Here is a 20,000-nt window from a genome sequence, read left to right as displayed (position 1 = left end):
CTTCTCTTTGCTGCAGGATCTGCAGCAGCAGCAGCAACAGCAACAGCAGCAGCAGCAGCAGCAGCAGCAGCTGCTACACCCCAACCTAAGCAATCTGTTCGTGCCGCCGCAGCCGCAGCAGCAGCAGCATCTGGGGGTTTCATCATTAAGCAGTTGCCCTGTGGGCAGCAGGTACAAGGGACACTGGCAGCAGCAGCAGCAGCAGCAACAGCAGCAGCAGCAGCTGCTGCAGCAGCAACAGCATGACCCGCGGCAGCGATTTAATGGCATCCGGCAGCAATCATTTGGCGCCCCCCTAAATTACCTGGGCCTCAACGGTGCAGCAGCAGCAGCAGCAGCAGCAGCAGGCATGGGTCCCGCCTGGATCCAGCAGCAGCAGCAGCAGCAGCAGCAGCAGCAGCAGCAGTACCCCTCTTACCCAGAAGACTGCGCGACGCTTCCGCGCCTGAATTGCGGCCGCCGCAGCAGCCCTGACGGAGCTTCCCTGTATGGCTGCTTGCAGCTGCAGCAGCAGCAGCAGCTGCAGCAGCAGCAGCTGCAGCAGCAGCAGCTGCAGCAGCAACTGCAGCAGCAGCTGCTGCTGCCAGGAGGCCTCGGTGGCTGCAGCAGCGCGAGAGGGCCTTCGGGGCCCCCGCAGCTGCCCAACCAGTGCAACCCTTACCTATGCGCGCCCGCAGCAAGCAGCAGCAGCAGCAGCAGCAGCAGCAGCAGCAGCAGCGGCAGCAGCAGCAGCAGCAGCAGCAGCAGCCTTGCGTGGAACTCGAATGCGGGTAGGAGCGCCTCTAATTTAGCTTTTATTCCTTTTGCTGCACCTTACTTGCCAGGGGGTGAGCCTGGAGATGCTGCTGCTGCTGCTGCTGCTGCTGCTGCTGCTGCTGGGGGTGCTCCGCAGGCAGCGCCGCCGCCGCCGCCGCAGCAGCCCCCGGCGCCTCCGGCGCCTTCGCAGCAGCAGCTGCTGCTGCTGCAGCAGATGCAGCAGCAGCGCGAGGAGCAGCGGCTGCTGCAGCGCGACTATCTCTCTTCAGGCCTCATGGGCATCTCAGCAGCAGCAGCAGCAGCAAGATGGTCCCCTGCCCCCGCTGGAAGCAGCAGGGCCTTTCTTGCTCCCGCTGAGGCGGCAGCAGCAGCAGCAACCACTGCAGCAGCAGCAGCAACAGTTACTGCTGCAGCGGCCACTGCTGCAGCAGCTGCAGCTGCAGCAGCTACCGCGCCGCCCAACGGGGACCGCACTGAAGAAGCAGCGAGCAGCAGCTGCAGCAGCGGCTGCAACGGCAGCAGCAGCAGCAGCAGCTGCGACCGCTTCAGCAGCAGCTGCGACAGCTTCAACAGCAGCAACACCAGCTGCAGCAGCAGCAGCAGCAGCAGCAGCAGCAGCAGCAGCGGTGAAGCAGCTTTTAGTGATTCTGGGGACCCCCCCGCAGCTGAGGGGCCCCACACTTGCAGTACTAAAGAGAAGAGCAACACGTTGGAGGTTCGCTTAGCTGCTGCTGCTGCTGCTGCAGCAAGAGCAGCAGCTGCTGCTGCAGATAGTGCAGTGGGCGAGGCGGGCTGAGCAGCAGCAGCAGTGGCTGCTGCTGCTCTCGCTGCAGCAGCAACAGCAGCAGTGCAAAGATCAGCACCGAAGCGTTTCACAGCAGCGTCCGCGGCAGCAGCAGCAGCAGCAGCAGCAGCATGCTGGAATCAGCAGCAGCAGCTTGACACAACACTCAGCAGCAGCTGCGGCGGCCCTCTGCAGCTCTGAGAGCAGCAGCAGCAGCAGCAGCAGCAGCAGCAGCAGCAACGGCAGGAGAACCCGCAGGGGGTGATTCAAGTTCAACAGATGCAACAGCAGCAAGAGCAGGAGCAGCAGCAGCAGCAACAGCAGCAACAACGTTTTCGAGAACAGCAGCAGCAGCAGCAGCAAGGCCTCACCGGAGGGCGGGCTGGCAGCTGCAGTTGGGGTGTACGTACACCTGAACTGCATGCACGGAGTCTGCCATTCTTCCTTTCGCAAAGATGCATTTGTTTTGTTTATTACATTTAATTATATTTCTCGCTTGTATTTGCATTAAGTTTCAATTAAAACAGGCAAAGGCCCCAAAAGAGTGCATGCATGCATGCAACGCCGGAGGTGCTGGCTCGAGTTTATTTAAATTGGGTTTTGTTTGTTGGCAAATAATTCAACTTTAAGTGCACACGCGTTTGCGAAGAAGCAAGCACTTGCCCGCGTTGCAGCAGCAGCAGCAGCAGCAGCAGCAGCAGCTGCTGCTGCTGCTGCTGCTGCGTGTGGGGTGTCAGTGAGCAAAGCGAGGCGCGGGAGGCTCTTATTGGGGCTGCATGCATGCGGCGCAGCAACTGCACTTGTTGGTTCGTTTTGCTGCAGTTGCTGCTGCTGCTGGCAGCAGGAAGCAGCTGGAGAGCCCTGGGGTTGGTTAGCAGCATTTGGAGTTTTGTTTGAATGGTTTTCTTTGTTTATTTGCTGCTGCTTGTCCCTGGTTGCTGCTGCAGCGCTGCTGCAGCGGCGCTGCAGCAGCAGCAGCGCTGCTGCTGCGCTGCTGCAGCGCTGCTGCAGCGGCGCTGCAGCAGCAGCAGCTGCGGGGGCCGGCGCTGCTGCGCTGCAGTGCCGCCGTTGAAAGCCCAGCAGGAAGCAGCTGGAGAGCCCTGGGGTTGGTTAGCAGCATTTGGAGTTTTGTTTGAATGGTTTTCTTTGTTTATTTGCTGCTGCTTGTCCCTGGTTGCTGCTGCAGCGCTGCTGCAGCGGCGCTGCAGCAGCAGCAGCGCTGCTGCTGCGCTGCTGCAGCGCTGCTGCAGCGGCGCTGCAGCAGCAGCAGCTGCGGGGGCCGGCGCTGCTGCGCTGCAGTGCCGCCGTTGAAAGCGCAATTGAGATGCAATTGAAGTGCAATTAAATGCAATTAAAAAGCGCATTAAATGCAATTAAAAAGTGAATTAAATGCAATTAAAAAGCGGAATTGAATGCAATTAAAAGAGCAATAAAATGATCCCAAGAGCCCCTCTGAAGTCCTCGCGAAGCAGCGCCGCAGCAGCAGCAGCAGCAGCAGCAGCGGGCTGCATGCGTTGTTGCATCTTCAATGCATTCAAATAAATCATTTGTGAATTTTGAGTTGTTTTTAAAGTCCGGGAAATCGCAGGTTGTGGTCGAAAGTGAAAAGCAAAAGAAACGAGTTGTGGGCGTTTTCGCGGTGTACGTACACCCCAGCTGCCTGTACACCCCACAGGCCTGTACACCGCAGCTGTCTGTACACCTCAGCGGGCCACTCGGCAAACCCATCCGCTCTTCTTTCTCTTTCTTTCTTTCTTTCCCCAGGCGACAGAGACACGCGCATGCATTCTTATTATCACCACACGCATGCATGCATGCATGCATGCATGCATGCGTGCGTGCATGCATGCATGCATGGGTGCATGCATGCATGCATGCATGGGTGCATGCATGCGTGCATGCATGCATGCATGCATGCATGGGTGCATGCATGCGTGCATGCATGGTGTTGTTATTACGGATGCTCGTGGAGTTTTGAAATGTTGATTTCAGAAGCGAAATGCAATTCCCAAAAATGCTTAATTACATATTCTATATAAATATATTTACCACCGCTCCCCGCAATGCAGTTGCCTTCTTGTGCTGCAGCATGCATGCATGCATGCATGCGCTGCATGCATGCGCTTGCTGCTGCATGCACTGCATGCATGCGCTTGCTGTTGCATGCGTTTCTGCATGCATGCGTTTGCATGCGTGCGCCTGCGTGCATGCACTTGCATGCATGCGTTTGCATGCATGCACTTGCATGCATGCCTTTGCATGCATGCATGCACTTGCATGCATGCACGGCGCCCACGGAACAGCTGCTGCTGCATGCAGCTGCTGTTTGTGTCTCTCGTGAAAGCGTTTATGAAATGGGTTGAGGAAATAAATAGTTTAAAACGATTTAAATAAAATTAATTAATTTAAAAGTGTTTTAAATTAATTAGTTTTATCAGGAGAGAGAAATGGCGCCGCGTTGTGCATGCGCATGCATTAACAACCCCGAGCAGCTGTATGTATCCCCGACATATTTATATTTATATTTATATATATATTTATATTTATATTTATATTTATATCTATATTTATATTTATATTTATATTTATATCTATATTTATATCTATATTTATATCCATATATTTATATTTATATTTATATTTATATATATATTTATATTTATATTTATACTTATATTTATATTTATATTTATACTTATATTTATATTTATATTTATATTTATGTTTCGTCGATATTTATATATGTATATGTATGACAACCGAACCAGCACGAAGCCGAAGTGTGAAAAGAATAATTCCGGCTGTCTTTGCCTGAGCCTGCATGCATGCGCTGCACTTTTCTTTCTTTTGCATGCATTGTGTGCAAGAGTTTGCAAAAGGTCTTTGCCGTTTTGGAATCGCCGCGCAGTGGCTCTTGGGGTGTACGTACACCGCAGCGCTCCGGGGGCTGCTTCCAGACACCAGAAAGAAGGGAAACTGGCAATTAAAAGAATAAAAGGATTTATAAATCAAATGGATTATGAATTAAAACAATTTAAGGATTTATAAGTCCAACAAAGGCGATTTCTGCTGCACTCGGCCGGCGGCGCGCGTTTGCTGCTGCAGCAAAGGCGGAAGCAGCTGAGGTGTACGTACACCTCGGGAGGCGTGCTGGGGTGTACGTACACCTCGCGCTGGCGGTTCTTTCGCTTGTCTCTTTGGCCGATCAATTGTGTCAAATGAAAAGTAAATTATTTCTTTTTGTCTCTAATTGTCTTTGAAATAAATGGTCTTTGCTTCTGTTTGTCCATGGCTTGTTTGCTGCTGCTCGTGTGGCTGGCTGAAGCGCTTTATCAATAAGAGTTGACCTTCAATTCACTTCAGTTTGTCAGGAATGGAGTTCTTTATTTTCTAATCCTTTATTTACATCTTTTTATGAATTGTAAATTAATTAGAAATTAAACAATTCTTTTCAAATTAATGCAAGCCTGATCTCCCCCGCGAACCCGAAACGTTGACTGCCTTTTTTTATTAAGTCGTGCCATTTACGAACCACCAGCAGCAGCAGCAACAGCAGCAGCATTAGCAGCAGCTTCAGTTTTCTCTTGAGCTCTATCAAAGGCTGGTTTCATAGTTTGGTTGTTCTGGCAGCAGCGGCTGCTGCTGCTGCTGCTGCTTGCTTCTGCTGCTTTCCAGCAGCAGCAGCAGCAGCAGCAGCAGGCTGTTTAGGGGCAGTATGAGCAGCAAGGAAGCAGCGGAGCTCGTTTAGCCCCAAGTCTTGCTTAGCAGAAACAGCAAACGCGACTGGCTGCAGCACTTGCTCTTGCTGCTGCTGCAGCAGCAGCTGCTGCTGCAGTCGCAGCATGAAGTGGTGTAGCTCAAAAGCCTAGCAGCACACCCGCAGCAGCAGCAGCAGCAGCAAAAGCAGCAGCAGCAGCGACAAGTGGAAATTCACGGAGACGAAGAATGGGGAACAGCCTCGCACAAGCAGCAGCAGCAGCAGCAACAGCAGCAGCAACAGTAACAGCAGCAGCAGCAGCAGCAACAGTAACAGCAGCAGCAGCAGCAGCAACAGCAGCAGCAACAGTAACAGCAGCAGCAGCAGCAGCAGCAACAGTAACAGCAGCAGCAGCAGCAGCAGCGTACAGAGAGCAAATCCACTTTGGTGACTGCAACAACAAAAGGCTTTTTGTTCTCCAGCAGCAGCCGCCACATTTCCAAGTCTTGCTGCCGCACGCCAGCAGCAGCATCAACAAGACAAAGAACTAAACGCAGCCTGCACACAGCAGCAGCAGCAGCAGCAGCAGCAGCAGCAGCAGCAGCTGGTAGCACAGCAGCAGCTGATGCCGCAGCAGCAAGGCACGGGCAGCAGCAGCAAGTGCTACAGCAACAAGTGCAGCAGCAACTCCAGCAGGCCCAGTGGAAACCCAGCCGCTGCAGTAGCAGCAAATTCAGCAGCAGCAGCAGCAGACGCAGCAGCAAACATAGCAGCAGATGCAGCAGCAAACATAGCAGCAGCAGCAGCAGCAGTGTCCATTACTGTGTAGATCTCTGCAAATATTCCTCCACCAAAACCGCCCAGTCGCGCTTCAGCAGCTGCAGCAGCAGCAGCAGCAGCAGCAGCAGCACAATATTACGACGGGAGCAAAAGACAGCAGCAAGATCTTTGCCTTCAGACGCAGCAGCAGCAGCTACTTCATTGGCAGCTGCAGCAGCCGCAGCAGCAGCCAAAACAGCAGAATTAGCAGTATCAAAAACAGCAGCAACATCAGAAGCAGCAGCAGCAGCAGCAGCAACAGCAGCAAAGCCGTAAGCAGCAGCACCCAGGAGTCCAGCAGCAGAAGCAAGAACACTTCGAAAAAAGCCCTAGCAGCAGCAGCAGCAGCAACGAGAAAAGCAGCAACAGCGAAAGCAGCAGCAGCAACAAGAGCACCAGCAGCAGCAAGAGCAGCAGCAGGGACAAGACCAGCAGCAGCAACAGCAAGAAAAGCAGCAGCAGCAGCAGCATCAACCAAAACAGCAGCGGCAGCGGCAACAGTAGCAACAACACGAGCAGCAGCAGCGGCTGCGACAAAATCAGCAGTGACACGAGCAACAGCAGCAGCAGCAGCAGCAACAACAACAGCAGCAGCAGCAACAGCAGCAGCAGCAGCAACAGCAGCAGCAGCAGCATACAGGATCCACTTTTGCAAATCCGTAGCCCGGCAAGTCGACGAGCGTCAAGCGGGAGCCCAACTCAAACAAAAACAAGTGGCGAGTGCGGCCCTTGAAGCAAGCAGCAGCAGCAGCAGCAGCAGCAGCAGCAGCAGCAGCAGCAAATGCAGGAACAGCAAGTGCAGCAGCAGCAAATGCGGCAGCAGCAAATGCAGCAGCGGCATCAACTACAACGGCAGCAGCTGCTGCAACAGCAGCTGCGCTGCACAAATGAGCATCTGAACACGTCAACCTGCAGCCACAGCAGCAGCAGCAGCAGCCACAGCAGCAGCAGCAGCAGCAGCAGCAGCGACAGCAGCAGCAGCAGCAGCCACAGCAGCAGCAGCAATGGCAGCAGCAAGCTGACTGCAGTTCTGCTGGTCCTGGCGACCTCGCGGCCAAAAAGGAGGCCGTTGATGAGGCTGGACTTTCCGCAGTTGGAGTGGCCCACAAAAGCAACCTGCAGCAGCAGCAGCAGCAGCAGCAGCAGCAGCAGCAGCAGCAGGGAAGGCAGCAAGTAGTAGACTGGCCAACTGCCCCCCCAGCGACGCAGCTGCTGCAGCAGCAACTGCAGCACCCGCTGCTGCTGCTGATTCTGCAGAGAGAAGCTCTCCACAGCTCTCAGCAGAAGGACAAGGGTCTTGCTGCAGCACAAAGCAGCAGCAGCAACAGAAGCAGCAGCAGCAGCAGCAGCAGCAGCAGCAGCAGCAAACCTGCGGGGGAGGTCTGCGGGGGAGGCGGTGGATCGTTTGGGCGACGATGACTGGGTGAGCAGCAATTGGCTGCCGAAAGAGAAAAGAAGAATACGACTGCTGCAGCAGCAGCAGCAGCAGCAGCAGCAGCAAGAGCAGTAACAGCAGCAGCAGGTGTGTGTCCGAAGCAGCAGCAGCAACAGCAGCAGCAGCAACTACAGGAGAAGGGGAACCCCACAGCGCTTCCAGCAACGCGACAAAAGAAAGCAAAACAAACACAAGCATCAGCAGCAGCAGCAGCACAGCAGCAGCTGCTGTTGCTGCTGTTGCTGCTGTTGCTGCTGAGGCAGTATCTGGATGCTGCTGCTGCTGCTGCAGAAGTGCAGCGCAGCAGCAGCAGCAGCAGCAGCAGCAGCAGCAGCAGCTTTTGCTGCTGCTGCATGCGCTGTCTGCATCAGATTTTTAGCAGCACATCCCATGCCCACGAAAGCCATAGCAGCAGCAGCAGCAGATGGAGCAGCAGAAGCGTAAGCAGCAGCAGCAGCAGCAGCAGCAGCAGCAGCAGCAGCAGCAGCAAACCAGTTGGGGGTTGAGCCAGTCGGCCTCTGCTTCTGCTGGTTCAGCGTCTCCAAGGAGAGAAATAAAGGGGCGAGCCATGAAGAAACGAGGTGCAGCAGGTGCTGCTGCTGCTGCTGCTCGTGCTGCTGCTGCTTCTTTTGCTGCTGCTCGTGCTGCTTTTGTTGCTGTTGCTGCAGCTGCTGTTTCTGCCGTTGCTGCTTCAGGTGGTGTGGCTGCTCTCGTTGCTGCTGCTGCTGCTGCTGCTGCTGCTGCATTTCGGGCAGCTGTAGAAAAAGAAGCAGCAGCAACACGACTCGGCGACATCCTCACAGCTGCAGCAGCAGCAGCAGCACCTGTTGCTGCTGCTGCTGCTGCAGCTCTTCCTGCTGCTGCAGTGCATCTCGCAAGACCCAAGGGAAGCCCCATCTTTGCTCTAGGGGCCCCCCTTCTAGTCAACCCCTGGGGCCCCTGGGGGCCCCCCGTGGGCTGAGGGCCCCCCAGGGCCCCCAGGGGCCCCCCGGGGCCCCCGGGAATCCCAGAGGCCCTAAAGTAACCAGGGGGCCCCCAGGGGCCCCCCACGCAGCAGGGGGCCCCCGGGGGCCCCTAGGTGGCCCTGGGGTTGGGGTTGGGGGCCCCTGGGGCCCCAGGTTATGGGGGTTTCTTGCAGAGCCAGAGGGTACTGGGGGGCCCCCACAGCGATTTGGGGCCCTTCTGAGGCGCAGAGCGGCAGCTGGAGCCTCTTGAGCAGCTCAAAAGAATTAAAAATGTATTTATAATTAATTAAATAATTCAATAAAGGGATTTAAGCTCGGTTTCGGTGAAGATCGGCGAGCGCGCTGCTGCTGCAGCTGCTGCAGCAGCTGCTGCTGTCGATCCTGCTGCTGCAGTTTGTGTGGGCTGCTCGCTTGAAGCAGCAGACTGCAGAGTTTTAAGTTTGAATTGTTTTTTAATTCTTATTTTTGTAGTTTTCCGCGCATGCAGCCCCGTCGGAGTGCGTGCGCTGGGGCTCCCGATTGAACTAGGGTTTAGGGTTTAGGGTTTAGGGTTTAGGGTTTAGAGTTCAGGGCGCTGGGAGCGAAGCTAAGTGCACGCCGCCTATTTGCCGGCTCGTGGGGCCGCATGCTGCCTTAGGTTCACAAGACAAGCAGCAGCAGCAGCTGCTGCAGGGCAGCAGCAGCAGCTGCTGCAGCGGCAGCAGCAGCAGCAGCGGCAGCAGCAGCAGCAGCGGCTCTGTATTCCCATGTGCCGTTTCCAAGCAGCAGAAGCCAAGGCGGGCGACGCTGCAGCAACAAAACCCGCAACAGTTCTCGCTGCAGCAGCTACAGCAGCAGCAGCTGCAGCTGCAGCAGCAGCAGCAGCAGCAGCAGAAGATAGTGATCAGCTGCAGCACAAATGTAACAAAAAACAGCAGCAGCAAATTGACAGCCGCTTGACCCAGTTGCTAGTGAGTTCCTGACCACATGGCTGTGCTCCGATGTGTGAGTAGCAGCAGCAGCAGCAGCAGCAGCAGCAGCAGCAGCATGATGCAGGCAGAGCATGCAGCAGCGCGGCGGCTGGAGCTGCTGCAGCAGCTGCCTGCTGCCTTGCTGCAGCAAGTGCAGCAGCAGCTGCAGCAGGACCCGCTGCTGTTTAAAGTGCTGCAGCGGCGCGGCAGCGACGAGTTTCTGGGCGAGCGGTTTGCTGTCCATGGCCACCAGGTGCAGCAGCAGCAGCAGCAGCAGCTGCAGCAGCCGCTGCAGCAGCAGCAGCAGCAGCAGCAGCAAGTGGCAATGGACCTCGTATGGTACAGCAGGCGAGGCTGCATGCGGCTCTGCATCCCAAGGGCCCCAGATTTGCTGCAGCAAGTAATGGAGCACTTCACTGCTTCCTACGTGCAGCAGCAGCAGCAGCAGCAGCAGCAGCAGCAGCAGCGGAGGCATCAGACGCAGCAGCAGCCCAAGTACCAGCAGCAGCGGCACAGCCGCAGCAAATGCAGCCGAGACCTACTGCCGCACAAACAGGGCGCAACACGAGCTGCTGCTGCTGCTGCTGCTGCTGCTGCTGCTGCTGCTGGTCCTGCATGCAGCCGCAGCAGCAGCACGGGCTGCTGCTGCGGCTGCGGCTGCCTGAGCCCCAGCTGCCCCTTCCCAGAGCTGCATCGGGAGCAGCAGCAGCAAGCGCACCGCAGAGGCAGCAGCAGCAGCAGCAGCAGCAAACAGACACTTGACGAGCTTTGCTGCAGCAACTTGTGCGCCTCTTTGCTGCTGCAGCAGCTCGCAGCTTGCTGCTACTGGCCCAACATGAGAGATGACTTCGAACGCTTCTTGCGGCAGCGCAAGGCCAACAGCAGCAGCAGCAGCAGCAGCAGCAGCAGCAGCAGCAGCAGCAGCACGAGTACCTGCTGCAGCCCAAGCAGGTGGAAGCAGCCGGCAGCCGCTTCGGTCAGCAAAGCAGCAGCAACAGCAGCAGCAGCAGCAGCAGCAGCAGCAAAGAATGACAGCTGCAGCGGCAGGACAAGTACCCACAAAAAAGTGCCTGCAGCAGCAGCAGCGGCAGCAGCACAGCCTGCCCCTGCTGCCGCTGCTGCTGCTGCTGCTCATGGCGTCATTTCTTGCAGACACGACGTCCTCAATAAGGGTTTGCTGCTGCAGCCAGCAGCAGCAGCAGCAGCAGCAGCAGCAGCAGACTGCGGCTTGCTGTCATCTCCGCGGGGAGAATTGGAGGAGCCGCCGCAGCAACAGCAGCAAACGCCGTCAAGCAGCAGCAGCAGCAGCAGCAGCAGCAGCAGCAGCAGCAGCGACGACTGGGTCTCCATGCAGGTCTGGGTGCGCCGCAGCACTGCTGAGCTGCTGCATGCGCTGCCTTCTGCTGCTGCTGTTGCTGCAGTGCCGCTGCTGCCGCTGAAGCTGGACGGGGAGCTGCTGCTGCTGGATGCCAACAAAGCAGCAGCAGCAGCAGCAGCTGCTGCTGCTGCAACAGAAACGGCGGAGCAGCACAGAGCCGCTTGGAGGCGCATGGAGGTCCATCTTGCTGCTGCTGCTGCTGAGGTGACCCTTGCTGCTGCAGTCGTGAATGATGCAGCAGCAGCAGCTGCTGCTGCTGCACGAGTTCCAGCAGCAGCAGCAGCAGCAGCAACTCCAGACGCAGCAGTGTCCTCACCCTGTGCTGCTGCTACTGCGAGATCAGCAGCAGCGGAAGCCCAGGAGCAGCTGCAGTGGGCTGCTGAAGCTGCTGCTGCTGCCGCTGCTGCTGCTGCTGCTGCACTGCAGCAGCCGCCACCTGGCTTTGAAGAGGCGTGGGAAGGAGCAGCAGCAGCTTCTCCCTACCACTGGCTTCCTTCAGACCCGCTGCTGCCAGCAGCAGCAGCAGCTGCAGCAGCAGCAAGACCAGCAGCAGCAGCAGCAGCACCGCGGGGAAAGCAGGCAAGACGGGCCAGCATCCTTCAAGACGAGGAGCCCTTGCTGCAGTGCCCCGAGCAGCAGCAGCAGCAGCAGCAGCAGCAGCAGCATACGGAGCAGCGCGTGGGCAACCTGCTGCAGCAAGAGCTATACGACTTGCTGCATCAGCAGCAAAATCAGCAGCAGCAGCAGCAGCAGCAGCAGCAAGTTTGGGGCTTGCCCAGTGCAGCTGAGACGTTGCCCTTGCTGCTGCTTGAGCCACCGGCTTCTCATTTTGCTGCTGCTATTGCTCCCAGCAGCAGCAGCAGCAGCAGCAGCAGCAGCAGCAGCTTGCTGCCATGGGGCAGCAGCACACAGGAAGACTACCAGCTGCCTCTCTCTTTGCTGCCGCCCGCAGAAACGGCCCAGCCGCTGCCGCAGCAGCTGCTGCAGAGGGCCCCCTGTGCTGCTGCAGTTGCTGCTGCTGCTGCTGCTGCTGCTTCTAGCCACGCCAGCGCTGCCAGCAGCAACAACAGCAGCCGCGAAAGCTCTGCGCCTTCCTTCATCATAGACACTGCGCTGCAGCAGCAGCAGCAGCAGCAGCAGCAGCAGCAGGACTTTGAAGAATCGGATGCGATTCAGCAGCAATACGGAATCCACGTCTACTCAGCCGCAGCAACAGCAGCAGCAGCAGCAGCAGCAGCGTCGAATCTGGTCCGCAAACAGCAGCTGCAGCAGCTGCCACAGCAGCAACAGCAGCAGCAGCAGCAGCAGCAGCAGCAGCTCGTCGACCCGTGGCGGCGCCGCCGCTCGCTGCTGGCCTTTGCCTTCAACTTTGCTGCTGCAGCAGCAGACATGATGGCAGTGTCTTGCTGCCTCTGGCTGGGGTGTATGTACACCCGAGCTGATGCAGTGTGTCTTGTCTTTCCCCTAAAGTTGCAAACTGTAAGGAGCTTGCTGCTGCTGCTGCTGTTGCTGCTGCTCCTGTTGCTGCTGCTGTTGCTGCTGCTGCTGCTGCTGGCCCACTTCATGCTGCTGCAAATGGTGCAGCTACCTGCTTTGCTTCCTGCGCAGCTTTTGCTCTTACCACCATTGGCGTTGCTGCTGCTGCTGGTCATGCTGCTGCTGCTGCTGCTGCTGCTGCTGCTGAACCGACTGCTGCTGCTGCTGCTGCTGCTGCAGGACCAGAGCCCGACATGCGTTGTCAGACTGTGCGAGCCTGCTGACATTCCGCGGCTGTATGCCTTCGTTTGCTGCTGGCTGCAGCAGCTGCAGCAGCAGCTGCTGCTGCTGCCTCATCAGCAGCAGCAGCAGCAGCCAGAACAGGAGCAGCAAAAGCACTTGTGGCAGCCGCTGCCTGCAGCTGAAGAAGGCAGCACTTCCCCCTTTTCTTTATGCTTGACCCCCAAGACAAAGGCTGCAGCAGCAGCAGCAGCAGCAGCAGCAACAGGGCCAGCAGCAGCGGCAGCAGCCCCTTTAAGGGAACCGAAGGCAGCAGCAGCAGCAGCAGCAGCAGCAGCAGCTCTGCTGACAACCGAGCGGCTATCTCCGCTCGTGTGGCTTGCGCCGTTGCTGCAGAAAATTGAAGCAGCAGCAGCAGCAGCAGCAACAGCAGCAGCAGAGCAGCAGCAGCCGAAGCTGCTGTATCTGCTGCTGGATTTGCTGCCGCCCCTTAGAAAGAGCATTGCGGTGCTGCAGCGAGTGACTCCAAAGGAAGCTGCTGGCTACCGCAGCAGCAGCAGCAGCAGCAGCAGCAGCAGCAGCAGCAGCAGCGGGAAGTCTCCCTTTTGGGTGTTTGTGGGGCCGACTCATGGGCTATCAGAAGCTGCTGCAGTGCTGCGGCCCTCCGTGTGCAGCAGCTGCAGCAGCAAGGGCAGCAGCAGCTGCTGCTGCGGAGCAGCAGACATAGAGCTTGCCTTAGACGTTGTTCTAGGCTCTTTGAAGTTTGCATGCGTTGCTGCTGCTGCTGCTGGCAGCAGAAACGTTGCCCTGGCCATCACAGACGCAGTTGCTGCCCCAGCAGCAGCAGCAGCAGCAGCGCCCGCTGCTGCTGCTGCTGCTGCTGCTGCTGCAGCGGAAACGCCCCTGCCACCGGCAGCTGGGGTGCCAGCAGCAGCACCACCAGCAGCACCACCAGAAGCAGCAGCAGCAGCAGCAGCAGCAGCAGCAGCAGCAGCAAACCCTTATTGGGGCCCGAAGGTTTTGGGAAAACGACTTTCTCCTCCTGTGTCCAGCAGAGCTTCAAGGCTGGCGGTGGCGCTGCTGTGTTACCGTGCTGCAGTGCGAGTTGCTGCTGCTGCTGCTGCAGCAGATGCTGCTGACGCAAGAGCAGCAGCAGCAAGGGCAGCAGCTGAAGAAGCAGAAGACAGACTGTGTCAGTGCAGGGGGGCTGTGCAGCGTCTGCACAGAAGAGAAGTGGCAGCAGCAGCAGCAGCAGCTGCTGCTGCTGCTGAAACAGCCGCAGCAACTGCAACAGGAGCACCCGCTAGGACAGCAGCTGCAGCAGCAACAGCTGCGCTGCTGCAGCAGCAAGATGCTGCAGCACAGCGACTTCTCGTGCGGCGCTTTCTGCTGCGTGCTGTTCTGGCCCTGCGTAGTTGCTGCAGTGCGCCGCCTACGTTTGAACAGCTGCAGCAGCAGCAGCTGCTGCTGCTGCAGCAGCAGCAGCAGCAGCAGCAGAAGCAACGAGAGGTCTGCTCGGGGTTACCCGCAAATGAAGCTTCTCAAACTGCAGCCCTTGCTCCTGCTGCTGCAGCGGCTACAGCCGCTGCTGCTGCTGCTGCTCCCGGGCCAGCGCCACCAGGTGCTGCTGCTGCTGCTGCTGCTGCTGCTGCTGCTGCTGCTCACAAGTACACAGCTGAGGCTGAGTGGCTAACTATGGCGTCTGCGTACGAGCACCTCGCAGATACATTCTTGCTGGAGCATGCACAACTGGGGCAGCAGCAGCAGCAGCAGCAGCAGCAGCAGCAGCAGCAGCAGCAAGGCAGTGGCGCAGCAGCAGCACTTGAAATGGAGTTTCTTCGGCTCCGGTGTCTCTCCCGTGCAGGGCAGCTGCTGATGGAAGGTCTTCGCTACGTAGCAGCAAGCCGCAGCAGCAGCAGCAACAGTAGCAGCGCTGCTGCTGCTGCTGCTGCTGCTGCGTGGGAACATCAGCGGCTGCTGCTGCTGCGCCGCCTGCAAGGAAAGCTGCTGCGGTGTCACATGAGCCTCGCCCAGCTGCATCTTTCTCGGCTGCGTGTCGACGCAGCAGCAGCAGCAGCAACAGCAGCAGCAGCAGCAGCAGGCTCTTTTGATGCAGAAGCCCAGCGAAACACTGACCCCAGCAGCAGCAGCAGCAGCAGCAGCAGCAGCAGTGTGCTTTTATCTGAGTTAGAAGGCGCCGGAAGGGGCCTCCGTCACCTGCTGCTGGCGTCTTGCTTCATACGGCCTTGCGAGGGCAGCAGCAAGAGCAGCAGCAGCAGCAGCAGCAGCTGCTGCTGCTGCTGCGGCTGCTGTGGCGGGCTGGGGGATGCAGACAGCGCGCTGCTGTATAAGTCTGTATACTTGTCGGTGGCTGAAGTGTTTGTGGTGCTTGCCCAGGCGCTGCTGAGCTCGAAGCAGCAGCAGCAGCAGCAGCAGCAGCAGCAGCAGCAGGCAGCTGGTGCTGCTGGGGGCGCGGTCACTGACGCTGCTGCTGCTGCTGCTCTTTTCGAGGCCATCGGGAGAGACTTGGATGCTTTGCCAGCTTGGTGTGCGCCTCTTGTGCAGCGCAGCAGCAGCTGCATGGGTGCAGCAGCAGCAGCAACAGCAGCTGCTGCCAGCAACAGCAGCAGCAGCAGCAGCAGCAGCGGTGGCAGCAGCCATGCCCTCTGGGGGCCCCCGCTGCTGCCCTGCTGCTCCGCTACAGTGCCGCCGGACAAGGAGCTGCTGCTGAACAACGGGGTGGCTTTTTGCCTGCGGGTGCTGCAGCAGCAGCAGCAGCAGCAGCAGCAGCAGCAGCAGCGAAGGCACAGCTCGAGCCCCCGTCGCTACAGCCCTGGCACGAAGGCAGCGGACAGCAGCAGCAGCCACCAGCAGCAGCACGACGGGCAGCAGCAGCAGCAGCGGCAGCAGCACCTGGAAAGGTGCCTAGACACCCGAGCGCAGCAGCTGATGGCAGCAGCTTACACAGCGCTGGGGTGTCTGTACACCTCAACTGGCAGGCGGACTCGCGCTCTCATTCATGCCAAACAGGTTTGTCACTTATAATTATTTAGAAGCATTAAAAAATATAATAGTTTGACTTCTTTGCATTCTTTGCTGCTGCTGCTGCTGCTGCTGCTGCAGGGAGCAGCACTGTTTGCTGCTGTGGGGGACGCCATTAGTGCTGCGCGCATGCAGCTGCTGCTCAGCTGCATGAAGCTGCACCCGCTGCTGCTGCCGGGCAAGCAGCAGCAGCTGCAGCAGCAGCAGCAGCAGTGCGATCTAGACCCCGCGGCTATTGCTGCTGCAGTTGCATGCAGCAAAGGCCGCTGCGACCCGCAGCAGCAGGAACTACTGCAGCAGGAGCTGCAGCTGCTGCAGCGGCAATTGGCGTCTCTAGAGTCAATAGGGAACGAGCACGCAGCAGCAGCTGCAGCAGCAGCAGCAGAGGCGGAAGACGAGTTCTTTCAGCCGAAGCAGCAGCAGCAAGCTGCAGCAGCAGCAGCAGCAGCAGCGGCAGCAGCAGCAGCAGCAGCAAGACTTGCTGACGAATGCCGGTGTCTAATGGCAGCCTTGCATTTGCGCTTAGCGGAGCAGGAGCTGCTGCACGCAGCAGCAGCAGCAGGAGCAGAAGCAGCAGAAGCAGCAGCAGCAGCTGCTGCTGCTGCTTCTAGGATTACAACAGCAGCATGGAGGCCCAGCGCTGCACCATGCGAGACAGCAGAGCTTCTGGCTGTCGTGTCTGTGCTGCTGCTGAGCCGCACTAGCCTCAGCAGCAGCAGCAGCAGCAGCAGCAGCAGCAGCAGCAGCAGCAGCATGCTGCAGCACGGCGTTGGAAGCAGCTGCTGCCTCATAGATAAGGACAGGCTGCAGCAAGCACAGCAGCACATTGAGAAGGCGCTGCAGCTCTCTGCTGCGAATCCCCACAATGCGCTGCAGCAGCAGCAGCAGCAGCAGCAGATGCTGCTGCTGCGTGAAGGTCTGCATTGTCTAGCTGCTGCAGCTCTTGCAGCGTCATTGGCGCTTCCTCTGTATGAGGAATTCCAGCAGCAGCAGCAGCAGCAGCAGAAGCAGCAGCAGCAGCAGCAGCGGCGCCACAGAGGGCGCTTGCTGCAGGTAGTCGGACGAAGGCTGGAGGAGGCGCAGCAGCAGCTGCAGCAGTGGCTTCTTGTTTGGGGCGGGCCTCACTGGCAGCAGCAGCAACACCAGCAGCAGCAGCAGCAGCAGCAGCAGCAGCAGCAGCAGCAGCAGCAGTATACGCAGCAGCTCTTTGAGCGGGCCTACAGCTCCTTCGCCGGCTGCTGCTGCGCCTTAGGCGCAGTGAGAGCAGCCCAGGCAGGAAAGTGGAAAATATACCAGCAGCAGCAGCAGCAGCAGCAGCAGCAGCAGCAGCAGCAGCAGCAGCAGCAGCAAGCTTTGCATGCTATTCGGGCTATTGCGGGGATCGGCATGCTGGTAGTACCTTTCCTAGCAAGCAGCAAGTGCAACAGCAGCAGCAGCAGCAGCAGCAGCAGCAGCAGCAGAACGTTGCTGCTGCAGCAAGACGCGGTTGCTGCTCGCGCTGCAGCGGACGAGGCAGTGACACAGGTTTTGCTGCCGCCAGCAGTGGCTGCTGCAGCAAGCTCGCTGTTGCTGCTGCTGCATGCATTTGTCGCAGCAGATGGCAGAATGAAAGCAGCTGGAGAGGGACGAGCAGCAGCAGCAGCAGCAGCAGCAGCAGCAGCAGCAGGACAAGTCACTCCGCGCCGCAGCAGCCTCAGCTCTGCTGCGGCCAGCAGCATCCTCGCAGACCTGCAGCAGCAACTGCTGCTGCTGAACCCGGAAACAGCACGCAGCGCAGCAGCAGCAGCAGCAGCAGCAGCAGATGCAGCAGATGCCAGCTGTGCAGCAACGGGTTCCTTCAGCAAACGTTTGCTTCTTTTGCAGCAGCACCAGCGGCAGCAGCAGCAGCAGCAGCAGCAGCACCAGGCGCTGCTGCTGAATGCATGCTTCCAATTGATTTCTTGCGACGCAGACTCTGGGCAGGCTGCGCCAGAGTACTAGCGGCTGCTGCTGCTGCTGCTGCTGCTGGGCATTACTGCAGGAGCAGCTGCTGCAGCAGCAGCAGCAGCTGCAGCAGCAGCAGCTGCAGCAGCAGCAACAGCAGCAGCAGCAGGCTGTGGAGACCGTGTCTGATCTCTCCGTTCAATTTTGAGTAACACCAGCTGCTGCAGTTCTTGGTGAGAAGAAGCAGCAGCTACTGCAGCAGCAGCTACTGCAGCAGCAGCTACTGCAACAGCAGCAGCAGCAGCAACAGCAGCAGCAGCAGCCTCTTTGGCAGCACGCAGCACAAGGTCTTATTGTGTTGCATTGCGTTTGGCGTGCCTTTCGAGTGTATAGGCAGCTGAAGGCAATTAACAAACCCCTGCAGGTCTCTGTCTCTAGGGTTTAGGGTTTAGGGTTTAGGGTTTAGGGTTTAGCCGTCAAGGTTTAGGGTTTAGGGTCTAGACTCCAGGGTTTGGGAGTTCAAGTCCTAGCTTTCGGGGTTTAGGGTTTAGGGTCTAGTTTTCAGGGTTTAGGGTTTGGGTTTAGCCTTCGGGGTTTAGGGTCTGGCCTCCGCGCATTTAGGGTTTAGGGCTTTCGGTCTAGTCTTCAGGGTTCAGTGCTTAGGGTTTAGGGTCTAGTCTTCAGGGTTTAGGGTTTAGGGTTTAGGGTTTAGGGTTTGAGGGGCGCTTTGCATGCAGCACACCCGCATGCATGCAGAAGCAGAAACGCCCATACCTTTTCATACTTCCCTCTACACTGCTGTGAAGAGTTCTGAAGATGCATTTTAATGCATTATTCAAGTTTTATTTTAAAACACTTTTATATTATATTTATAATTTTTATATTTTCATTTTCTAGAGTTTCTCAAAAGAGCCTCCAGGCTGCAGCAGGCTGAAGCCGTGCTGTTCCTTGTGGACTCGAGGCCACTCGGGGGTTTAGGGTTTAGGGTTTAGGGTTTAGGGTTTGCGGGAAATCAGCTGAGGAGCAAGCCTGCTAAGCAGCAGCAAACAGTAAATTGAGGCATTAAGAAGTAAACTAAAAAGAATTGAATTAATTAAAGGCAAAAGGAGTGGCCAGGGGTAGGTGAAGAAGTCAAGCCGCCGCTCCAGGCGGAGGGTGTGAGCGAGCGGCCGCGCCTGGGAGGAATAAATGGGATTTTTTGCTTTTAAAGGACTTTTATGAGTTTAATTTCTTAAAAATTGAAGGAACAGGAGAAAAAAGATCGCAAATAACGTGTGGAGCGTCGAAAAGTGGCGTTTTTCTGCGAAGATCGCCGCAGCCACAAAACCCAGCCCCAGCGCTGGAAAGCGGCTGCTGCTGCTGCTTCTGAAGCCCCTGCTGCTGTTTCCCCAGTTTTCGCAAAAGACTTTAGTTGACTGCAAAAGTATTTAATTTAAATTGTCTGCGTTTTCGCAAAAACTCGAGGAGTGCTGCCCGAGCCGGTCTTCGGGAGCCGAGGCGCGCCTTGCGGGAAAGACTGCGCCCCGGCTAAGAGGATTCTCTGGTTTTTCTCCGTTTAATTTCTTTTAATTTTGTTTAAAAGACATTTTTTTGTTCTTTTCTCTCGATTGCGCGTCTCGCGGAGTCGGGAGCTTCCCGGGCGCCCGTGTCGCCGCCCTCCCCAGACCTCTCGCTTTTTGTTCTTTTCGCATTTTTCCTCCTTTTTGGCGCTTTCAAACGAGATTTTAACCAATTTCACCTTTTAAATCTCTTTTTCTCCTCCATTTGAACCCCTGAAGCGCTTAAAAGTCGCTTTCCACCCCGCGATCGCGCCGCTGCCGCCGCCGTTCAAGTTCAAGTTCAAGTTCAAGTTCGAGCCGCGTTCAGTTCCAGTTTGATCCCGAGGCTGGCCCGCACTTGCGCTTCGAATTGGAATTGGAATTGCAATTCAAATTGGACTTCAAATTTGAATTTAATTCCGAAAAATTCAAATTCAAATTCAAATTAAAATTCAAATTCAAGTTTGAGTTCAAGTTCAAGTTCGCCTGCGCAGAATGGCTGCAGCCGCCGCCGCCCCGGCCGGCGATCTGCTGCGGAATTCGGGGGAAAGCGAAGCAAAAAGCAGCAAAACTGCAGCAGCAGCAGCAGCAACAACAGCAGCAGCAGCAACAACAGCAGCAGCAGCAGCAGCAGCAGCAGCAGCAGCAGATGGCAAGACTTTTGACAAAGAACAGAAGCAAAAAAATGAAGCTTTCTGGAGAAATTTGCTGCTGGAAATCGGAGTGCAGCAGCAGCAGCCGCCGCCGCCGCCCAAGACTTGGAAAGACAAACTTGCCTGTGAGATCTTTTTATCTTTTAATTCATTGTTTTGTTATATTTATTTATTTATTTATTTATTTATTTATTTATTTATTTATTTATTTATTTATTTATTTATTTATTATTTCATTTATTACTTTTGTTTATTTGCTGCTGCGGCCTTTTAAACCTTTCCTCTTGTTGTCCTTTGGCTTCGTTCTAAGTTACTGCTTCTCACTTCTCACTTGCTGCTGCTGT

At 56.9% G+C, this 20,000-nt stretch overlaps 6 protein-coding genes across 6 annotated transcripts in view; 5 read left to right on the top strand and 1 right to left on the bottom strand.

Annotated features, from left to right (window-relative positions):
• ENH_00053100 (hypothetical protein) overlaps positions 1-1,552 on the top strand; it is a gene marked incomplete at both ends in the record, with an annotated part of 2,646 nt that extends 1,094 nt beyond the window's left edge. The window contains one exon of the mRNA XM_013583733.1: positions 1-1,552. This exon is cut by the window's left edge and continues 1,094 nt beyond it. Coding sequence (XP_013439187.1) covers positions 1-1,552 — 1,552 coding nt within the window.
• Positions 1,553-6,837: 5,285 nt separating this feature from the next.
• Positions 6,838-7,233, top strand: ENH_00053090 (hypothetical protein, conserved; the record flags this gene model as incomplete). Its single annotated transcript, XM_013583732.1, has 1 exon — positions 6,838-7,233. One exon carries the CDS (start codon positions 6,838-6,840, stop codon positions 7,231-7,233), a length of 396 nt encoding a protein of 131 aa, XP_013439186.1.
• Positions 7,234-7,688: 455 nt separating this feature from the next.
• Positions 7,689-8,237, bottom strand: ENH_00053080 (hypothetical protein, conserved; the record flags this gene model as incomplete). Its single annotated transcript, XM_013583731.1, has 1 exon — positions 7,689-8,237. One exon carries the CDS (start codon positions 8,235-8,237, stop codon positions 7,689-7,691), a length of 549 nt encoding a protein of 182 aa, XP_013439185.1.
• A 700-nt stretch (positions 8,238-8,937) lies between these two features.
• On the top strand, positions 8,938-9,395 carry ENH_00053070 (hypothetical protein; the record flags this gene model as incomplete). Its single annotated transcript, XM_013583730.1, has 2 exons — positions 8,938-8,953; positions 9,094-9,395. The coding sequence occupies 2 exons, from the start codon at positions 8,938-8,940 to the stop codon at positions 9,393-9,395; spliced, it is 318 nt and encodes a 105-aa protein (XP_013439184.1).
• A 27-nt stretch (positions 9,396-9,422) lies between these two features.
• ENH_00086390 (hypothetical protein, conserved) lies at positions 9,423-17,522 on the top strand (the record flags this gene model as incomplete). Its single annotated transcript, XM_013583729.1, has 3 exons — positions 9,423-14,121; positions 14,365-15,530; positions 15,624-17,522. The coding sequence occupies 3 exons, from the start codon at positions 9,423-9,425 to the stop codon at positions 17,520-17,522; spliced, it is 7,764 nt and encodes a 2,587-aa protein (XP_013439183.1).
• A 1,976-nt stretch (positions 17,523-19,498) lies between these two features.
• Positions 19,499-19,930, top strand: ENH_00053050 (hypothetical protein; the record flags this gene model as incomplete). Its single annotated transcript, XM_013583728.1, has 1 exon — positions 19,499-19,930. One exon carries the CDS (start codon positions 19,499-19,501, stop codon positions 19,928-19,930), a length of 432 nt encoding a protein of 143 aa, XP_013439182.1.
• Positions 19,931-20,000: the final 70 nt, after the last annotated feature.

This window comes from Eimeria necatrix, genomic scaffold (genome assembly GCF_000499385.1).
Source record: "Eimeria necatrix Houghton genomic scaffold, Enh_scaff428, whole genome shotgun sequence".
Taxonomy (NCBI): domain Eukaryota; phylum Apicomplexa; class Conoidasida; order Eucoccidiorida; family Eimeriidae; genus Eimeria; species Eimeria necatrix.
The sequence above is the reverse complement of the archived record's forward strand: the minus strand, read 5'-3'. Positions and strand labels throughout refer to the sequence as shown.